General features: G+C 41.2%; 1 protein-coding gene and 1 pseudogene across 5 annotated transcripts in view; one reads left to right on the top strand and one right to left on the bottom strand.

Moving 5' to 3' along the window:
* The first annotated feature begins 241 nt into the window (after window positions 1–241).
* APAF1 (apoptotic peptidase activating factor 1) overlaps window positions 242–21,346 on the top strand; it is a 90,710-nt gene continuing 69,605 nt past the window's right edge. The window contains exons 1-7 of one of the 4 annotated variants that reach the window (XM_032285191.1): window positions 242–433; window positions 3,743–3,921; window positions 4,054–4,243; window positions 4,922–5,119; window positions 17,079–17,262; window positions 20,526–20,638; window positions 20,744–20,875. In XM_032285191.1, coding sequence (XP_032141082.1) covers window positions 3,784–3,921; window positions 4,054–4,243; window positions 4,922–5,119; window positions 17,079–17,262; window positions 20,526–20,638; window positions 20,744–20,875 — 955 coding nt within the window. In that variant the 5' untranslated portion in view covers window positions 242–433; window positions 3,743–3,783. Of the gene's footprint in view, window positions 434–501; window positions 616–3,742; window positions 3,922–4,053; window positions 4,244–4,921; window positions 5,120–17,078; window positions 17,263–20,525; window positions 20,639–20,743; window positions 20,876–21,346 lie in introns of those variants that run through there. The other 3 variants (XM_032285185.1, XM_032285176.1, XM_032285199.1) reach the window with 3 other exon arrangements.
* LOC116556164 lies at window positions 1,612–2,375 on the bottom strand (annotated as a pseudogene). Its single transcript, XR_004270874.1, has one exon. The product of XR_004270874.1 is annotated as a coiled-coil-helix-coiled-coil-helix domain-containing protein 2 pseudogene (transcript).

Below are 21,346 nucleotides of genomic sequence, written 5' to 3' on the forward strand. Positions count from 1 at the left end.
TTGCATAAGCGGGCGCGCGCCGTCCGGGCTGGGCGTACCCGGCGGGTTTTGGCTGCTCAGCTGTACAGAGGCGGAGAAGAAGAGGTAGCGAGTGGAAGCGTCTTTTCTCTCCCTGGGCAAAAGGGATAGAACCGGAGGTGTGGAGTCTGGGCGGTCGGCGACCCGCGAAGACTTGAGGTGCCGCGGAGGCGTCCGGAGTAACGCCGGGCTCCCGCGGGGTGCAGCTGCCGCCGTGGGAAGGGCGCCACAGACCGGGAACCCCTCATCCCTTTGTATCTGGGAGTGGGGTCCATCGGAGGGCGGCCCGCGGGCCGGGCCTCACCGCGGCGCCCCGGGACTGTGGGGTCAGGCTGCAGCTTGGGTGGACGCCCACTTCGCCACCTTTCGGAGGTCCCTGGGGGTCTTCGTGCGCCCCGGAGCTGCGTAGATCCAGGTGAGGCGCCTGTGAGGACCGGACCTGCCCCGGGGCACAGGGTATGTGACGAGCCAGCGCCCCGCACTCCCGATTCCCGGACGAAAACCCTTTTTGCTGTTTCCCCTACATCGCCCTGGAGTCTCCTAGTCTTGTCCCCGCAGTGCCACCCTTCCCAGTAAGTCCTAGGCGCTAAGGCTTGGGTAAGTTGACCTCCTCGCTTTTCTCCCTGAGCCAGGTTCTTTGGAGGCTCGGTAGCTGATTTCAGGGACAGGGTATTTGAGGACATGGAATATTTGATAACCATCCTTCTCCTGTACCAGGAAGAGAAATTATCTAAAGAGGAAGTAGTAAACTTGAGGTTTTTGTGGATAAACATATACTGTGCTTTCTATTTTACATCTATGTAAAGTTTTGCTTTCCATTTTGTTGTGGGTTACAAAAGATGGGACCCTTTGAGGCTTTGTTCAGATATTTTAATTTGTGCAGTTTTAAAATGGGTTTAAGGTTTATATATTTTAGTTTAACAGGACTAGGTGAAATTGGAAATTAGTTCCAGAAAGCCAGAGTGTCTATTTGCTTAGCTATTGGACATAACCTAAAAAATTCATTCATTCTTGTTTTTATCACATCGAATTTCATTACTGTAAATTGAGGAACATTTTATGTTTAAGAGGACAAAAACATTAACATTTTAAAAAATGAGAGTTTTGATTCCAATGAATAAGTTTTTAACAGTTTTGTGCCACTGCTGGGCATTTTGTAAGCCGTGATGAGCATAGGCAAATGCCCCACGTCCCTATTTTTCCAAGTGCTACATGTGGTGACTTCAAAAACAGTCATTGGCCGGGCCCGGTGGCTCACACCTGTAATCCTAGCACTTTGGGAGGCCAAGGTGGGTGGATCACCTGAGGTCAGGAGTTCAAGACCAGCCTGGCCATCGTGGTGAAACCCCATCTTTAAAAAAAAAAAAAAATAGTCATTGAAGTTTGATAATTATTGCCCCTCCTCTGTGAGCTCCAAGTTACTTGTGCTCTGTTTTTGTACTTCCGGCATAATCACATTCTCACTCCCTCTTTTTCTTCTCTGACTAGACTGTGAATTATTTCAGGGAAATGACTCAATTTTTTTCTGTAGTCTTGGTGCCTGACACAGAGGGAGGGGCACAAAGGTGTATTGAATGAATTTTTTTTTTTTTTTGGAAGAAAATCACTTTATTCTAATTAACTCACAAAGAATAAAATCATAACAGCTAGTTTAAGGAGGCCACACAAACATTTGACCCCCTCCAAATTCTTCAGAGGAGGAACACCTCTTTCCATTTCAATTCTGAAGCAAGGAAGCTGGGAATGACAGGAGAGGTTTAACTGATGGCTACACTTTATACCTTCACTATTAATTAAATTTTTATATTAAGTTAACTTGGTTATGAGAGCTGGTTTTCCATTTCTCTAGTTTGAACTTCTTGATTAGGCCAATCCATTTGCAAGTCGGCACTGTTTCAGCACCTCACTGAAACCCTCACAGAGCTTGATGTCACCCTGGTTCTGGGCACACTCCAAGAACTGTTTGATCTCATAGAAGCAAGGCTGCTGCTGCTGCGCCGGCTGGGTTCCCTGAGGCTCCTGGTAAGTGATGTCAGAGCTCGCAGGCTCAGGATCACTTCCTCCTCTGAAGCCCCCAGTAATTGTGTGGCCCAGTGTGTGCCCCACAGCAGAGCCCACAGCCACGCCAGCTGTAGTGATTGCCATCTGGGACAGCAGACCTGGCTGCCGGGGCGCAGCAGCAGGAGAGCCAACTGCAGAGGGGGGTGCCGCTGCTGGTGGCTGAGCGGCTGGTGCTGGCCTGGGCGCAGCTCTCATCTGGGGGGCCCGGCTGGCCGGAGGGGCCATGCGGGAGGTGCGGCTTCGGCTTCCACGCGGCATCCTAGCGACGGGGCTGCTTGGCCTTTAGACGTGCAATCTGAATGAACTAATTAATAAACCCATTTAGACTCACTTTATACATTGGATAGAGTTCTGTTAATGTTTTGAAAACTTGTAGATATTGTGAACTGGGTTTTATGCCCATGGAAAAATTTGCATTATATTTGAAATAAAGTTGCTAGAAACTTCAAGTATTTTACTATAAAGGCTGTTAATCTTTCCTCATGTCCTCTTGGTTCGAGAAGCAACATCTGAAAGTATTTCCTGTTGCTTTGTGGGAAATGTGTTTAGCAAGGAAGACCTAGAACTGACATCCTCCTTGAAGGAGAACTAATACTGAATACTAACAATGCTCTATTCAGTCTTATGTTTGATAAAGAAAACAAGAAGTCTCTTAATATTAGGACTTCAGTGTAAACACTATTTTATACAATCTTAATTTAAAAAGGAAGTATTTTATTATAAAAAAATGATAATGTATGTTTTAAAAAAATTAACAGTAGAGGCTGGGTATGGTGGGGCTCACACCTGTAATCCCAGCACTTTGGGAGGCTGTGGCTGGTGGATCACTCACCTAAGGTCAGCAGTTCGAGACCAGCCTGGTCAACATGGTGAATCCCCATCTCTACTACCAAAAAAAAAAAAAAAAATTAAGACAGGGTGGGAGAAATCCCAAATTTTACTACTCAGAAGTAACCCAAACATTTTGATGAATAAACTTCTAAACATCTCCTATATATTTTCATATGGTGCCAACATGTTTTATGTTATATGTGGGATCATATTTCTGTTTTTTCAGTAGCAGTGTTATGAACACCTTTCCATGTCAATACATAGAGATATGTGTCTTGTAATTTTGAATGGCTGCATAATATTCCATTTTGTATACATGCCCTAATTTTTAAAATCCATATTCAGAATGATGGACACTTAGGTTGTCCATCATTATTTTTCATCACTGAAACATCCTCCATTCATTCTTTTTTATTTTTATTTTTTACGCTAGCTTCCCAATGTGCTGGGATTATAGGCTTGAGCCACCACATCTAATCTGAAGCTCATTAATTCTCCTACTGGATATTTTTACATATGAGTGTGAATGTCTCCTTGAGGTAAATTCTTAGAAGTGGGATTTCTGGGTTAGAGAGAAGACTTACTTTAAACACTTCTGTATCTTATACTGCCTTCCAGAAAAATTGCTTCCGTTTTCTACTTTCCCCAATTAGTGCATAAGAATGCCCATTTTCTCATACCTTTCTAAGCATTGGGTTTTGTCCATTTAAAAATTTTTGCCAAGAAAAAACAATCAGTTTTGTTCTTTTTACATTTCTTGTTTACTGGTGAGATTATGTATCTTTTCATATACTTATTTGGCCTGACAAATATTTTGGTGTTTTGGCTGTAGCTCATGGTTCACAGCTCAAAGAGAAAAAGATTTGAGGGAGGATGGATGCAAAAGCTCGAAATTGTTTGCTTCAACATAGAGAAGCTCTGGAAAAGGACATCAAGACATCCTACATCATGGATCACATGATTAGTGATGGGTTTTTAACAATATTAGAAGAGGAAAAAGTAAGAAATGAGGTAAAGCTCTCTGAGGCAGTCCACACTTTCTTAAAAATTTTTAGAATTTTAGAACCGCCCTGATCTCCACTAATTTATGTTGTATACATACTCATTGTTGTATATACTAAACTACTTAATTTTTTTTTTTAGCCCACTCAACAGCAAAGAGCAGCTATGCTAATTAAAATGATACTTAAAAAAGATAATGGTTCCTACATATCATTCTACAATGCTCTACTACATGAAGGATATAAAGATCTTGCTGCCCTTCTCCATGATGGCATTCCTGTTGTCTCTTCTTCCAGTGGTAAAGATTCAGTTAGTGGAATAACTTCATATGGTTTGTATCCATTATACCTTCTGTCAGTTTGCTATCAAAATTGCTGCCGATTTGTCTTATTATAGATGTAATTTTCTGAAAACAGTGTGACCAGTTCACTGAAAACTACATGTTGAAAAATTGTAGTGATGTTTTCAGTTTAAATATTTCTTATTTGCATCCATGTTAAATCTCACATTTTCTTCTTGCCCAGTGAACTATACTGCTGAGATAATAATATGTCTACCCTAATTTTTAGAGACAATAAGACAATTTATAGGCCCTTGTTTATTTTCCAGTTCTATGTGTTTATAAGAGTTTATAGGAAAAAATAAGAATCTTTAGAAATATATACTCTTGAAAGGCTCTGAGGTATGCCATAAATATTTCTCCTTTTATACTCTCCTTCCCAGTCTTCAATATGAGAGAGACTGAAAGTCAGGAAATAGCAGGGTGAGTAAAGACAGATACAGATAGAGGCTTCCATTTTCTTTAGTTACCTTGAAGGATGTGTGTTTGCCTTTGCTGTCTGTGGTCTGAGAAATCAGAAAATTGAAGTTAATATGCTAGCCACATTTTCTTACTTCTCTTGGAAATTTTCAGGCTAAGCCTCAGCTTTGCTCTTTGGTTTTTATGGTATTACTTCAGTGATCATTCCAACGTTCTATTCATTCATGCTTGTTTTGTTTTGGATTTTAGTAAGGACAGTCCTATGTGAAGGTGGAGTACCACAGAGGCCAGTTGTTTTTGTCGCAAGGAAGAAACTGGTGAATGCAATTCAGCAGAAGCTCTCGAAATTGAATGGTGAACCAGGATGGGTCACCATATATGGAATGGCAGGCTGTGGGAAGTCTGTATTAGCTGCAGAAGCTGTTAGAGATCATTCCCTCTTAAAACGTAAGTGTCTTAGTCTATTTCATAGTCTAGTGAGGTAGATAGACGTAAAAATATTATGATATATCAATATATGATAAATGGAATGGTAGAAGCAAGTATAAGGTACAGAGTTAGAACAAAAGAAGGGTACGTTAACTCTCTAAGGGGAGATTATGGATAGGACAGGCTTTCTGAATGAGATGACATTTTAGCAAGAGTTTGGAGGAAGAATAAAAGTTTGCCAGGCAGTAAAGGTAGGTATGGGAGAGTAAGGAAGTGGAAGGGTATTGGGTGGTTTTTAGAGTAGGGAAGGGCATACTGAGTAGAAGATAGTTTAAGACATGTTGCAGGGCGCGGTGGCTCAAGCCTGTAATCCCAGCACTTTGGGAGGCCAAGGCGGGTGGATCACGAGGCCAAGAGATCGAGACCATCCTGGTCAACGTGGTGAAACCCCGTCTCTACTAAAAATACAAAAAATCAGATGGGCATGGTGGCGCGTGCCTGTAATCCCAGCTACTCAGGAGGTTGAGGCAGGAGAATTGCCTGAACCCAGGAGGCGGAGGTTGTGGTGAGCCGAGATCGAGCCATTGCACTCCAGCCTGGGTAACAAGAGCAAAACTCCGTCTCAAAAAAAAAAAAAAAAAAATACATGTTGGCTTGTGTACCACTGACCTTAGTGAATCTGGTAGGTTCCTAGGGTATTCATAAGGAATAGTTGCATAGCTCCACCAGTTCTAGGCTGCCTCCATTCATCAGTGCGCTCTCATTCATCAGTGTGTTCTCTTTGCATTAACACTTCTAGGGTGATTGAAAGACAGTTCCCGGCCGGGTGCGGTGGCTCAAGCCTGTAATCCCAGCACTTTGGGAGGCCGAGGCGGGTGGATCACGAGGTCAAGAGATCGAGACCATCCTGGTCAACATGGTGAAATCCCGTTTCTACTAAAACTACAAAAAATTAGCTGGGCATGGTGGCGCGTGCCTGTAGTCCCAGCTACTCAGGAGGCTGAGGCAGGAGAATTGCCTGAACCCAGGAGGCGGAGGTTGCGGTGAGCCGAGATCGCGCCATTGCACTCCAGCCTGGGTAACAAGAGCGAAACTCCGTCTCAAAAAAAAAAAAAAAAGAAAGACAGTTCCCAATTTCTAGCAGTTAATAAGTTTTTTTTTAAGTAGGCTAGGCACAGTGGCTCATGCTTGTGATCCCAGCCGAGGCAGATGGATCACCTGAGGTCAGGCATTCAAGACCAGCCTGGGCAACATGGTGAAACCCCGTCTCTACTAAAAATACAAAAAAAGTTAGTTGGGTGTGGCTGGGCACGGTGGCTCATGCCTATAATCACAGCACTATGAGGGAGGCTGAGGGGGGTGGATCACGAGGTCAGGAGTTCAAGACCAGCCTGGCCAAGATGGTGAAACCCCATCTTTACTAAAAACACAAACATTTTATGTCCCAGAAATTCTGGTACACTATGTCTTCATTCTCATTGGTTTCGAAGAACATCTTTATTTCTGTCTTCATTTCATTGTTTATCCAGTCAACATTCAAGATCCAGTTGTTCAGTTTCCATGAAGTTGTGCGGTTCTGAGTTAGTTTCTGAATCCTGAGTTCTAATTTGATTGCACTGTGGTCTGAGAGACTGTTATGATTTCCATTCTTTTGCATTTGCTGAGGAGCGATTTACTTCCAATTATGTGGTCAATTTTAGAGTAGGTGTGATGTGGTGCTGAGAAGAATGTACATTCTGTGGATTTGGGGTAGAGAGTTCTGTAAATGTCTGTTAGGTTTGCTTGGTCCAGATCTGAGTTCAAGTCATGGATATCCTTGTTAATTTTCTGTCTTATTGATCTGTCTAAGATTGACAGTGGTGTGTTAAAGTCTCCCACTATTATTGTGTAGGAGTCTAAGTCTCTTTGTAGGTCATTAAGAACTTGCTTTATGTATCTGGGTGCTCCTGTATTGAGTTTGTATATATTTAGGATTGTTAGCTCTTCTTGTTGCATTTACCCTTTTACCATTATGTAATGCCCTTCTTTGCCTCTTTTGATCTTTGTTGGTTTAAAGTCTATTTTATCAGAGACTAGGATTGCAACTCCTGCTTTTTTTTGCTCTCCATTTGCTTGGTAAATCTTCCTCCATCCCTTTATTTTGAGCCTGTGTATCCTTGCATGTGAGATGGGTTTTCTGGATACAGCATACTGATGGCTTTTGACTTTTTATCCACTTTGCCAGTCTGTGTCTTTTGATTGGGACATTTAGCCCATTTACATTTAAGGTTAATATTGTTATATGTGAATTTGATCCTGCCATTTTGATGCTAGCTGGTTGTTTTGCCCATTAGTTGATATAGTTTCCTCATTGTGTCGATGCTTTTTACCATTTGGTATGTTTTTGGAGTGGCTGGTACTGGTTGTTCCTTTCTGTGTTTAGTGCTTCTTTCAGGAGCTCTTGTAAGGCAGGCCTGGTGGTGATGAAATCTCTGAGCAATTGCTTGCTCGTAAAGGATTTTATTTCTCCTTTGCCTATGAAGCTTAGTTTGGCTATTATGAAATTCTCAGTTGAAAGTTCTTTTCTTTAAGGATGTTGAATATTGGCTCCCACTCTCTTCTGGCTTGTAGGATTTCTGCTGAGAGATCTGCTGTGAGTCTGATGGGCTTCCTTTTGTGGGTAAACCGACCTTTCTCTCTGGCTGCCCTTAGCATTTTTTCCTTCATTTCAACCCTGGTGAATCTGACGATTATGTGCCTTGGGGTTACTCTTCTTGAGGAATATCTTTGTGGTGGTCTCTGTATTTCCTGGACTTGAATATTGGCCTGTCTTGCTAGGTTGGGAAAATTCTCCTGGATAGTATCCTGAAGAGTGTTTTCCAGCTTGGATTCATTCTGTCACATTCAGCTACACCTATCAAATGTACATCAGGTCTTTTCACCTAATCCCCTATTTCTTGGAGGCTTTTTTCATTTCTTTTTACCTTTTTCTCTATTCTTACCCTCTTGTTTTATTTCCTTGAGTTGATCTTCAGCCTCTGATATCCTTTCTTCTGCTTGGTCAATTTGGCTATTGAAACTTGTGTATGCTTCACAAAGTTCTCATATTGTGTTTTTCAGCTCCATCAATTCATTTATATTCCTCTTTAAGCTGTTTTTCTCGTTACCATTTCATGAAACCTTATTTCAAGGTTCTTAGTTTCTTTGCATTGGGTTAGAACATGTTCTTTCAGCTCAGAGAAGTTTGTTATTACACGCTTTCTGAAGCCTATTTCTGTCAATTCATCAGACTCATTCTCCATCCAGCCTTGTTCCCTTGCTAGTGAGGAGTTGTGATCTCTTGGAGGAATAGCAGTGTTCTGGTTTCGGGTGTTTTCATCCTTTTTGCATGGGTTTCTTTCCATCTTTGTGGACTCATCTACCTGTGGTCTTTGTAATTGGTGACTTTTAGATGGGATCTCTGAGTGGACATCCTTTTTGTTGTTGTTGAAGTTATTTCTTTCTGTTTTTAGTTTTCTTTCTAACAGTCAGGCCCCTCTGCTGTAGGACTGCTGGAGGTCCACTCCAGACCCTGCCTGCCTAGGGATCACCTGCAGCAGCTGCAAAACAGTAAGGATTCCTGCCAGTTTCTTCTTCCATTATCTTTGTCCCAGAAGGATACCCACCAGATGTCAGCCTGAGCTTTCCTTTATGAGGTGTCTCTTTGGGTATACAGGGGTCAGAGAGCTGCTTGAGGAGACAGTCTGTCCCTTATAGGAGCTCAGGTGCTGAGCTGTGAGCTCTGTTGTTCCGTCCAGAGCTGCTGGGCAGGTACGTTTAAGTCTGCTGCAGCGGAACTCATAACCACCTTTTTTTCCCAGGTGCTTTGTCCTGGGAAGGTGGGGCTTTATTTATAAGTTCCTGATGTGCTGCTGCCTTTGTTCAGGGATGCCCTGCCCAGCAAGGAGGTAGCCTAGTCACAGTCAACCAGTAGAGGTGTTGCTGAGCTGCTGTGGACTCTGCCCAGCTGCTGTGTGAACTTCCTTGCAGTTTTGTTTATAGAGGTATAGTTAGAACTGTCTCAGTAATGGCAGTCTTCCTCAGTAATGGCAGACTGTCTCTGTAATGGTGGACTGCCTCGGTAATGGTGGACTGCCTTGGTAATGGCAGATTGCCTTGGTAATGGCGGACTGCCTTGGTAATGGTGGACTGCCTGGGTAATGGTGGACTGCCTTGGTAATGGTGGACTGCCTTGGTAATGGTGGACTGCCTCACTAATGCAGACGCCCTTCCCCCCACAGAGCTAGACCATCCTGAGTCCATCTGTGCTTGCTGTGAAACTCTCAGTTCAGAGGGTTTCAGATTGCTGGTCTTTTTGGGAGTGGGACTGGCCGAGCCAGATCATCTGGCTCCCTGTTTCAGTCCTCTTTTTTTCAGTTGAATGGGCGACTCAGTCTCCCAGGAGTTCCAGGCACCAGTTGAAACGATGCCCAGATTTGTCTGAATTTTTGTGCGGAGACCCGCTGCATTGGCTGAAACAGCCATGCTGGAGACTCGTGGTACTTTTCTGCCCTGGAATCTCCTGGTCTGTGGGCAGTAAAAATTCGTTTGGAATTGTGGTGATCACTCACCCTCTGCGTTTTTGCTGGGAACTGCAATCCAGAGCTGTTTCTGTTTGGCCATTTTGTCGAAGAATCCCCCACTTTTTTTTTTTAATGGATTTTGTTTATATTATTTGTCTATCTTCCATTGGGATTTCCATTTTTTTTCTTTGTGTTTTTTAGGAGCTTCTTTTTTTTTTGAGACAAGATGGAGTCTTGCTCTGCCGCCCAGGCTGGAGTGCAGTGGCATGATCTCAGCTTACTGCAATATCCACCTCCTGGGTTCAAGCAATTCTTCTGCCTCAGCCTCCTGAGTAGCTGGGACTACAGGCGTGCACCACCACGCCTGGCTAATTTTTGTATCGTTAGTAGAGATGGGGTTTCGCCATATTGGCCAGGCTGGTCTTGAACTCCTGACCTCATGATCCACCTCCTTGTCCTCCCAAAGTGCTGGGATTACAGGTGTGAGCCACCGCACCCAGACTTTTTTGTTTTGTTTTGTTTTTTTCTTCAGACAGAGTCTTGCTCTGTCACCAGGCTGGAGTACAGGGGCGATCTCAGCTCACTGCAACTTCCATCTCCTGGGGTCAAGTGATTCTCCTGCCTCAGCCTCCTGAGTAGCTGGGACTGCAGGCCTGTGCCACCATGCCCAGCTAATTTTGGTATTCACCGTGTTGGCCAGGATGGTCTCAAACTCTTGACCTCGTGATCTGCCTGCCTCAGCCTCCCAAAGTGATGGGATTACACGTGTGAGCCACCATGCCTGGTCCGGGAGCTTCTTATGTAGTCTAGGCTTTACGCTTTGTTGATTTTAGACTTTTAAATACCTTATTTTAATTTCCCATCTGATTAATTTTTTTCCTGGGTGTTCTCAGTAGAAGAGAATTCTGATGTAGTCAAATTAATCAATTTTTTTGTCTTCTAATTTGTGTTTCCTGAGTTTTGCTCAAGTATTCCTATTACAATCTTATTATTCATATTTAGCTCTTTATTCTCTGGAGTCTCCCCTTGTATGTCCGCTAGTTCAAGAGTAGACACTTTCCTAGAGATAAGTTTTAGTCTCTGTTCACTTCCATTCTCAAATATAGGATTTTTGACATTTAATTGTATTACAAAACCTTTTCTTTTAAAAGTACAGATAACTTAAGAGTTCTAAATTTGATTAAAATATGGTTCCTATGGAAATGTTGTCTTTGGGTGGTGAATGGTGTAAATTAAAGTGTAGCAGGATAAGCCACAGACGAAACCTCTGGGACACCAGATTTCAAGAAGGAAGTGGCGGCCGGGCATGGTGGCTCATGCCTGTAATCCAAGCACTTTGGAGGCCAAGGTGGGCGGATGACTTGAGGTCGGGAGTTCAAGACCAGCCTGACCAACATGATGAAACCCTGTCTTAAAAAAAAAAAAGGAAGTGGCTTTATTTGGCTGGGAGCGTTGGCAGACTTGCCTCTCAAGAACCGAGCTCCTGGACAAAGAAAATGCTAGCCCTTTTAAAGGCTTACACTTCTAGAAAGTACATGTGACAGGGTCAAGATCGATGAAATATGCCTGGGTACGTGACCAGGTGTGAGTTTGAGCAAGATTGAGGGAGTACAGTGGAGGGCGTTTCTCCATATTATGCCCACGATATATGGATAGGAGTGCAATTAAGGGTCAGGGCATTTGATCTTTAACCTCCAGGTCTGGTCAGCAGCTCTAGCCAACCTTGCCACTGACCTCATGCCTGCTGTGTCTTTTTACTTCCTCTTTCCTTGAGACAAGAGACAGGAAAGAGGGGTCTCTTCCCTCAAAATAATATTAAGTTTTTAACTTTTAGCTAGATGTGGTGGCACATGCCTATAATCTCAGCACTTTTGGAGCCTGAGGCGGGTAGATCATTTGAGGTCAGGAGTTCGAGACCAGCCTGGCCAACATGGTGAAACCCTGTCTCTACCAAAATACAAAAATTTGCTGGGCATGGTGGTGCATGCCCGTAATCCTAGTTACTTGGTAGGCTGAAGCATGAGAATCACTTGAACCTGGGAGGCAGAGGTTGCAGTGAGCCAAGATCGCACCACTGCACTCAGCCTAGGTGACAGAGTCAGATGCCATCTCAAAAAAAAGAGTTTTAAACTATTTATGTCTATACAGTTTTAAGTAACCCAATTGTCTTTTGAAATTTCAACGCTTTAATTTTTTCTTATTTGTAGGGAGATAGTAAATAATTGACATATCTTTAAATACAGCAGTGACATTTATATTACTGTATTCATATGTTGGTTTTTCATCATGGATGCTTTCTTCATATGCTGTGTACCTATTTGTTTCTGTCCTTTCCAATATTTCTTTGTGTTATTAGATTTTTTTTTTTTTTTCTTTTTTTTTGAGACGGAGTTTCACTCATGTTACCCAGGCTGGAGTGCAATGGCTCGATCTCGGCTCACCGCAACCTCCGCCTCCTGGGTTCAGGCAATTCTCCTGCCTCAGCCTCCTGAGTAGCTGGGATTACAGGCATGCACCACCATGCCCAGCTAATTTTTTGTATTTTTAGTAGAGACGGGGTTTCACCATGTTGACCAGGATGGTCTCTATCTCTTGACCTCGTGATCCACCTGCCTCGGCCTCCCAAAGTGCTGGGATTACAGGCTTGAGCCACCGTGCCCGGCCTGTGTTATTAGATTATTAATTGCTACCTGAATAAGCCTCATGTGGAGTTTTTCCTTAATAAAGGCAATTTTTCTCTGAATTAGTTTCTCTGAACGAATTGTAAATACAGCCTCATGTGAGGCTAAATTGCTCCCTCTTGTGCCCACAGTCAAGATTTTTTGATTCTTTCTGAAATGTGGAGTTTATGGTTCAGTATTGAACTGAATGTTATATTGTGATGGTTAGAGATTTGCATATCAGATGGTCATTTGGTCTATTTGTCTTTTTTAAGCTGGTAATGTTTTCTCTTTTCTTACATGTATTTAAATGCCCTAAATTTTTAGTTTTAAATTAAGGGAAAAAAGGCCTTTGACCCTAGGTAATAGGTACATAAATTAAAATGTGAAATAATTTACTAGGTAGTGATATCAGGATGCTTTCTTTACCTTTAATCCTGGAATGATTTTTACAAATTTTATTTTATTTTGAGACAGAGTCTCACTCTGATGCCTAGCCTGGGGTGAAATGATCCCAGCTCACTGCAACCTTCACCTCCTGGGTTCAAACAATCCCCTTGCCTCAGCCTCCCAAGTAGCTGGGACTACAGGCATGTGCCACGACACCCGGCTGCTTTTTGTATTTTTAATAGAGACAGGGTTACACCATGTTGGCCAGGTTTTTCTCGAACACCTGACCCAAGTGAGCCATCTGCCTCAGCCTCCCGAAATGCTAGGATTACCGGCATGAGCCACCGTGCCCTGCCAATTTTTACAAGTTTTAAGTAGACAGCACAAATTTTTAAAAAAAGAAACTTAAGGCAACAGGTAGTTTACATCTGTTTTTGTTTGTTTAAATGTCTTAAAAGTAGTATTTTTGGGGGGAGGAAAAAAAGTAGTATTTTCATTTAAAAAGTAGTAAAAGTTCTCCTTACTTGCTCCATTTTGCTTTCTCCTAAATTCTTGATCTTTCTTTATTTTTTTTTTGAGACAGAGTCTCGCTTTGTCACCCAGGCTGGAGTGCAGTGGCATGATCCCGGCTCACTGCAGCCTCAACTTCCCAGGCTCAGGTGATCCTCCCACCTCAGCCTCCTGAGTTCCTGGGCCACAAGCGCACACTACCATGCCTGGCTGATTTTTTGTATTTTTTTTAGAGACGTGGTTTCACCATGTTGCCCAGGCTGGTCTCGAACTCCTTGGCTCAAGCAATCTATCTGCCTTGGCCTTCTAAAGTTCTGGGAGCCACCGTGCCTGGCTCTAAATTCTAAATCTTATCCTAGAGATAATCTTAGTTAACAATTTGGAGTCAATTTTTCCAAACTTTATTCTCTGCATTTATGAATATGTACACACAGAACACAGCTTTAAGTTTAAGTGAAGCTTCAGGAACTTGCTGTTTTGTAACTGTAAACACTGAAGGAGGCCTGAGGGCATCTCAGGAAACTTGAGAAGTAAAGCAATAAGGCTTATCTACCACCTTCTAAGACATTGGCACTGATAATCAAACCAGTCTTCATAGCCCTGTCTCTGCCTTAATTACTGTAGAGTTCTCTGTCTCCAGTTGTTATATTTTTGACTTTCATGCAGTCTATTCAGTAGGTTGCCAAATTCTGATCCAGGTATTGTCTCATTCTTATGTCTTTCTGCTATAAACGTAGACCTCCTCCTCTATGAGCAGGAAACTCTTTCCTATATTATCAACTTCTTAGAATATTTACCTTCTTGCCTTATCTGAAACTGGGCAGTTTCCTGAGGATACTACCTTCTCTATAACCTTCTTAAGTGATGTGGCAACTTTTTTCCTCATATCTCACATACTTCAGTGCCAGGAAATGGGTGGGTGTTGTTCTTGCTCTCTGTTGCCTCATCCAGACTATTTATACTCCCTTCTCCAGCTGAATGCTTTGAGATTCATGTCTCTAACCTTTCCGTTTGATGTAATCACTCTCTCATTCATTGACGATTGCAGTTCTTAGCTTATAACCTTCTTCTTATGCCTTTTGTCTATTACCTCTCTTAGTGATTTTGATACTTATGTGGATGAGTCATCCAAAACCTTAGCCTCTTAGTTCCTTAACCTCTTTGTCTCCTGTGACCATTTCTTAACTCCCCTTTTGCCATAGTCTTGCCTTGATTACAGGCTGGAACCTGATCCTTGCCGTTAATAGAACTATAGCACTTTTGAAATCTTGATGTTAAGCATTCTCTTCTACCCTTTACCCACCGCCAACTATTTTATTCTTCAAGTTTATTGCTATAGACTTACCAAGGCTTCTCATCCATTGATTCCAGAATATCCTGTCTATTCATACTGTCAGTCCTCTCCTAGACTTGAGACTCCATTTTATTGTCAATCATTCAGTTGCTCCTTAGCACATACTCCTGGCTCTTTAGTTTTCTCCTTATCTGGAGTGAAATCTAATTCTTTTTTTTTCTGTGCTGGGAAATGGAATAGGTATTTGCTCTTCAAGGCTTCATCGAGACCATTGCATATTTCCTCTTTTCTGGGACTGATCCTTTCCTTGACCTTGTGCAATTTCAAAGACTTCACATTAATTCAAGTCCTAAGAAGTCTCATTTCCATAATTAAAATGTCAAGTCCTATTTAGTACTCCAAACTTCATTTATATCTAAGGTTTATTTGGGCCTGCCTGAGACTTTGGAAGCTTGTAATGGGTTAGTTCTTTTCAGCTTTTTCCTATTGCAAACAATGCTGCAGTGAATATTCTTTGTTTGTTTGTTTTGAGACAAAGTCTCACTCTATCACACAGGCTGGAGTGCAATGACATGATCTTGGCTCACTGCCACCTCCACCTCCTTGGTTCAAGCAATTCCCTGCCTCAGCCTCCCGAGTAGCTGGGATTACAGGCACCCTCCATGACACCTGGCTAAATTTTGTATTTTTAGTAGAGATGGGGTTTCACCATCTTGGCCACGCTGGTCTTGAACTCCTGACCTTGTGATCTACCTGCTTCGGCCTCCCAAAGTGTTGAGATTACAGGTGTGAGCCACCGCGCCTGGCCTGCAGTGAATATTCTTGTGGATGTAGTGTAGAAGAATAGTGTAGAAGCTGAGCATTGATGCTTTAAGTTTGAATCTCAGCTCTGCTTTATTAGCTGTGTAACTTTGGGCGAATTACTCAACCTTTCTATTCTTTAGTTTCCTCATTTTCAAAATGAGGATAATAGTGTTTTCTTGATAGTGTGCTATAGGATTAAATGAATGAACACACATAGAACTCTTAGAATAGTACCCAATAAATATTTGTTGTAAATAGATCTTTGTACATATATACAAGTGTCCCTTTTGGATGATTAAGTTTTTAAAATAGTGATTTATATTTGTATTTAATTATTTGTGAATACCAGTAATTATATTGCCCTTTGGTGTAATTTAACTCATTTATCTTTGAGTCTGTTTTTGCTTTTTTTGATATGTTTAAGATCACATGAATCTTTATGATTAATGCTACTGGAATGATCTAATGCTACTGTTTACCATATTTTACACATAGGGACCCCTCTTTTTTGTGTGTGTATATTTATGTGGAGGTGATTAAGTATAGTCTGTGAAGACCTAAGATTTTGTTTCCTGATAATATGTAAATAAAATACATATTTCAGGCCGGGCGCGGTGGCTCAAGCCTGTAATCCCAGCACTTTGGGAGGCAGAGGCGGGTGGATCACGAGGTCAAAAGATCGAGACCATCCTGGTCAACATGGTGAAACCCCGTCTCTACTAAAAATACAAAAAATTAGCTGGGCATGGTGGTGCGTGCCTGTAATCCCAACTACTCAGGAGGCTGAGGCAGGAGAATTGCCTGAACCCAGGAGGCGGAGGTTGCGGTGAGCCGAGATCGCTCCATTGCACTCCAGCCTGGGTAACGTGAGTGAAACTCCGTCTCAAAAAAAAAAAAAAAAAAATACATATTTCAAGATGTTTTATGACTTAATTAATGATGGTAACAGTAATAATAATGACTGTTTCTAGTGCTTACTAGTTCAAAGCTTAATATTGGTAAGTTCCTCTGAGATCTGTAACACTTAACATCCTGTTTTAATCCTTTATACTTAGCATAGCAATTTCACATATTTTATATCATTATTTTTTCACAGCAACTCTGAAATAGGTAGGCTTGACAGTCCTGTTTCAGTATAACAAATGAGACTAAGGTTAAATGATTTGCTAAGTATTGCTTAGTCAGTAAGCAGTAGAGCCAGACTTGACTATAACCTCCTATTTTAAGTCTATATAAGAAAACCATAATGAGTGAGTTATATGTTCCAGAACATCAGTAGTTCTCAACGAGGGGTGATTTCACAGCCCCTAGGAGACATTTAACAATGGTTGGAGACACTTTTTGTTTGTCATTACTGGTGAAGGGGAATCCTGCTGGCATCCAGTGGGATAGAGGCCAAAGAGGCTGTTAAACATCCTATAATGCATAGGACAGTCCCTTACAACAAAGAATTGCTAGCCCAAAAAGTCAGGAGTGCAAGGTTGAGAAACTGCTGTGCAGCGGTCATTGATGAAACAGGACAAAGATCGTAAAACTTTACTTGGTAAGATTTTCTCAATAAGCTGCAGATTTACTTCAATTTCTTCACATCTTCTTCTCTTAGATTCAGTATATAAAGCTTACCAATATCTTGCATGTAAAATTTGTACTCTAAATCAAGAGAGGTTGAAGACGTGATGGGGTTAAAAATTGGAGTAAATCTGATGCTTAACAGTAAAATCATTTAAAGGAGGTCTCCTGTTGAAAGGCCTTAAGTTCATTATTCTTTTCCTCGCTAGGTTGTTTCCCAGGGGGAGTGCATTGGGTTTCAGTTGGGAAACAAGACAAATCTGGGCTTCTGATGAAACTACAGAATCTTTGCACACGATTGGATCAGGATGAGAGTTTTTCCCAGAGGCTTCCACTTAATATTGAAGAGGCTAAAGACCGTCTCCGCATTCTGTTGCTTCGCAAACACCCAAGGTACAGATGGTCAAATTTAGTTGGTGTATGAAGTCCCAATAAGACGTAACTACTGAACTCTTCAGAACATCGTGCCTTTTCCCTGCTGTCCTGTAGAGAGGATAAGAAAGAACCATGTGGCCAGGCGTGGTGGCTCATGCCAGTAATCCTAGCACTTTGGGAGGTCATGGTGGGTGGATCACCCAAGGTTAGGAGTTTCAGACCAGCCTGACTTAACATGGTAAAACCCCATCTCTACTAAAAATACAAAATTAGCCAGGTGTGGTGGCACATGCCTGTAATCCCAGCTACCTGGGAGGCTGGGTCAGGAGAATTGCTTGAACTCGGGAGGCAGAGGTAGCAGTGAGCTGAGATCATGCCATTGTACTCTAGCCTGGGCAACAAGAGTGAAACTCCATCTCAAAAAAAAAAAAAAAAAAAAAAAAAACCATTGCTTTCCTGCTTTTCTCTCTTATATTTAAAAAGAAAAAAAAAAGTGGCTGCCACTTGGCCTAAAATTGCTTTTTCTCTTTGCATCCTACCTACCACATCATCTCATATGTACCACTGTAGGCTTTTAGGAAATGTCTTAAGTAGGTGAGTTGGTGAGTGGTCTTTGCTAGAAAGCGCAGACTTTTTTTTTTTTTTGGCACTACCTACCTGCCTAGAAAGTGCAGACTGCTTCTTACTTTGAATCTATTATTTCTATTGGGTTAACATAGAACAAGAGAGAATAAATGCAGGCAACTGATAAATGTCAGGAAGGGGCCAACGCAGTGGCTCATACCTGTAGTCCCAGCACTTTGGGAGGCGATGGTGGGTAGTTTGCTTGAGCCCAGGAGTTTGAGGCCAGCATGGGCAACCTGATGAAACCCCATCTTACTAAAAAATACAAAACTAGTCTGATGTGGTTGGTATACACTTGTGGCCCCAGGTACTCAGGAGGCTGAGGTGGGAGGATCACTTGACCCTGGGAGATTGAGACTGCAGTGAACCAAGATCGTGCCAGTATATTCCAGCTTGGGTGGCAAAGGAAGACCCTGTTTCAATTAAAAAAAAAAAAAAGAATTTTTAATGGGACCTTTCTATTGGATTGTCTTTTCTTTGTTTATGAGGTGGAGTCTTGCTCTGTTGCTGGGCTGGAGTGTAGTGACACGATCTTGGCTTACTGCAACCTTCACCTCCCGGGTTCAAGTGATTCTCCTGCGTCAGCCTCCCGAGTAGCTGGGACTACAGGTGTGCACCACGATGCCCTGCTAGTTGTTTTGTATTTTAGTAGAGACGGGGTTTCACCATGTTGGTCAGGATGGTCTCCATCTCCTGACCTCATGATACACCCGCTTTGGCCTCACAAAGTGCTGAGATTACAGGCATGAATGCGCCTGGCCTGGATTGTCTTAGTTTTTAGAAATATGTACATAACTCCTCTACTTCCATGTGCTTTAGGAGTGAGTTTGTTTTGTTTATTTGGTCAACAGTTAGTTAATTCCGCAAATACTTACCATTATAATTATGCACCAGGCACTGTTACCAACTGTTTCATAGTTGTTGTTAGCCAAAAGGGAGACAGCAATTTAGTTACTGCTTGTGTTAAGAGTATAACCTTGGATTCCATCAACAATTTGATTTCTGTCATCTAACAGCCTCTCTTTCATTTGTTCATTTAACCAACATTGAGTGTTGTGCTGGATCTGGGCCAAGTGCTGCAAGTACAAAGATGAATAAAGCATTCCTTAGAAATGTTACAGTATATTGAGTGAGAGTTAAGTAGTGGCTCTGCACTTTTAAAAAATGCCCTAATGCACCCAAGGATACAGTATACTTTCATATGTAACAGTGACTGAGTATGGCAGTGATTCTCAAATTGGTAAGGATATTAACATCAGAATATAGGGTGAGAAGAGTATTTTTGGGAAAAGCCTACTAGGTGATACTGATGCATACTCATTATATTATTATGGTCTTTTTTCTCCCTTATTTCTCCAGATTATGCTGTCATTTTCTCCTCTCAACACTGATTTATATAGAGAAAATAGGTTTGAGATCACTAACCCTTCCCTCTTTAATTGCTCAATAACTTTTCCCTAGTTCTACTTTTCCTTTTTTGTAAAAATAAAAGTGACTTCTGTTTAGGAAAATAATGCAGCCACCTTTCAGATATATCAGACTTAGCTTATAAGTCCAGACATTTAAAAAAAAAATCTCTCAGTCTCATTTAGTTTATACTTTCACAGTTTTTTAAACTATGTATGATCTTATTTTTTTGTAATGTACAGCAATAGTGTGTCATTCAGACAAAAATGCTAGTGTGTAATTATGCTATCAGGTTTTAGTTATATTTTTTCCCCTCATCTGTTTTAGTGAGTTTAGAAAAGTTTTTAGAGAGCCCATTTAGGAATTGGCATAGAAGTTCTTAGTTATTATGAATAAACAAATGATTTAAAAAAACCCACTAGTATACCAAATGAAAGGTAATATTCTATTAGGTTGTAACATATGAAATTGCTCATTTTATAGGTAAAAAAATGGCCACATATCATCATTATTGTATGATTCATGCTAATGCTAACTTGAGCTCAGTTCTAGTTTGGTTTTGGTGCTTAAAGAATGAGTTGGAAAATCCCATTACTTGGAGAGTAGTGGTCACATATTTTTTTTTTTTTTTTTTTAGGCACTCAATAAGTGATGATTGAACCTTTTTTGGTAGGATCCATAATTTTAACATGTTCCAATTTAGGATTCGAGGAGAAGGAAGTCTCTAATTTTTTTTTTCTTTTCTTTTCTTTTTTTTTTTTTTTGAGACGGAGTTTCGCCCTTGTTACCCAGGCTGGAGTGCAATGGCGCGATCTCGGCTCACCGCAACCTCCGCCTCCTGGGTTCAGGCAATTCTCCTGCCTCAGCCTCCTGGGTAGCTGGGATTACAGGCACGCGCCACTATGCCCAGCTAATTTTTTGTATTTTTAGTAGAGACAGGGTTTCACCATGTTGACCAGGATGGTCTCGATTTCTTGACCTCGTGATCCACCTGCCTCGGCCTCCCAAAGTGCTGGGATTACAGGCGTGAGCCACCACGCCCGGCCTCTAATTTTTTTTTTACTTATTTGAACCAGCATATTGAGAAAAGAGTATAGCAAAGAGACAGAACGATTTTCCTCAATCTAGCCATCTATTTGTTTTAAAAAAAAATTTATTTGGTAGATTTTAAGAGACACTGGTGGGATTATCTTTTTTAAAAGGAAGCTTAAAATAAGCATCATTAGTGATTAACATATTTTTTTAATTAGCTCTCTGTTGATTTTGGATGATATTTGGGACCCTTGGGTGTTGAAAGCTTTTGACAATCAGTGTCAGATTCTTCTTACAACCAGAGACAAGAGTGTTACAGATTCAGTAATGGGTAAGGATTATTCATGTACTTTTTAGTACCTTTATATTTAATTCAATTACGTTTAAACATGTGGCATACCAAATTACTTACTTTGTCTTGTGATTTTGTTTGCAGGCCCTAATTATGTAGTCCCTGTGGAGAGTAGCTTAGGAAAAGAAAAAGGACTTGAAATTTTATCCCTTTTTGTTAATATGAAGAAAGCAGATTTGCCAGAACAAGCTCATAGTATTATAAAAGAATGTAAAGGTATGGTTATTTTGTTTATGAGCGGGTTATAGGGATATTAATTTCCCTTTTGTAAATTAAGCTAATAAATATGATAATTTAGCACATGAACATACAAAAACTTTTCTGGGAGATTTAGTATTTTAGATTTTTCTCTGATACCTTAAATGGATACATGATATTATGGTATTTACTTATTTATTAAAATAATATTTACTGTCTATCCACAGTGTGTTAGAGACCACGTTAGCGAAAGAAGTAAGATAGATGTGACCTCTGCTGTCAGAGTTAAAAATATAGTGGGAGTCAGATTTAAGACTTGTTTTTACTTGGGATTTTATAAAAATAGTATTCTAATTTGGTAAGTAAAAACTGGTTTCTTAATTTGCATTTTTTGTTAGTGAAGTTAAACTTTTTACTTGTTACTGAATATGTTTTAAGAAATTATCCTCACTTTCCATTTGATGTGAAAAAAAAAAAAGAAAAAAAAAG

The sequence above is a fragment of the Sapajus apella genome, unplaced genomic scaffold (assembly GCF_009761245.1).
Source record: "Sapajus apella isolate SASKATOON/1434 unplaced genomic scaffold, GSC_monkey_1.0 scaffold2, whole genome shotgun sequence".
Lineage (NCBI taxonomy): Eukaryota > Metazoa > Chordata > Mammalia > Primates > Cebidae > Sapajus > Sapajus apella.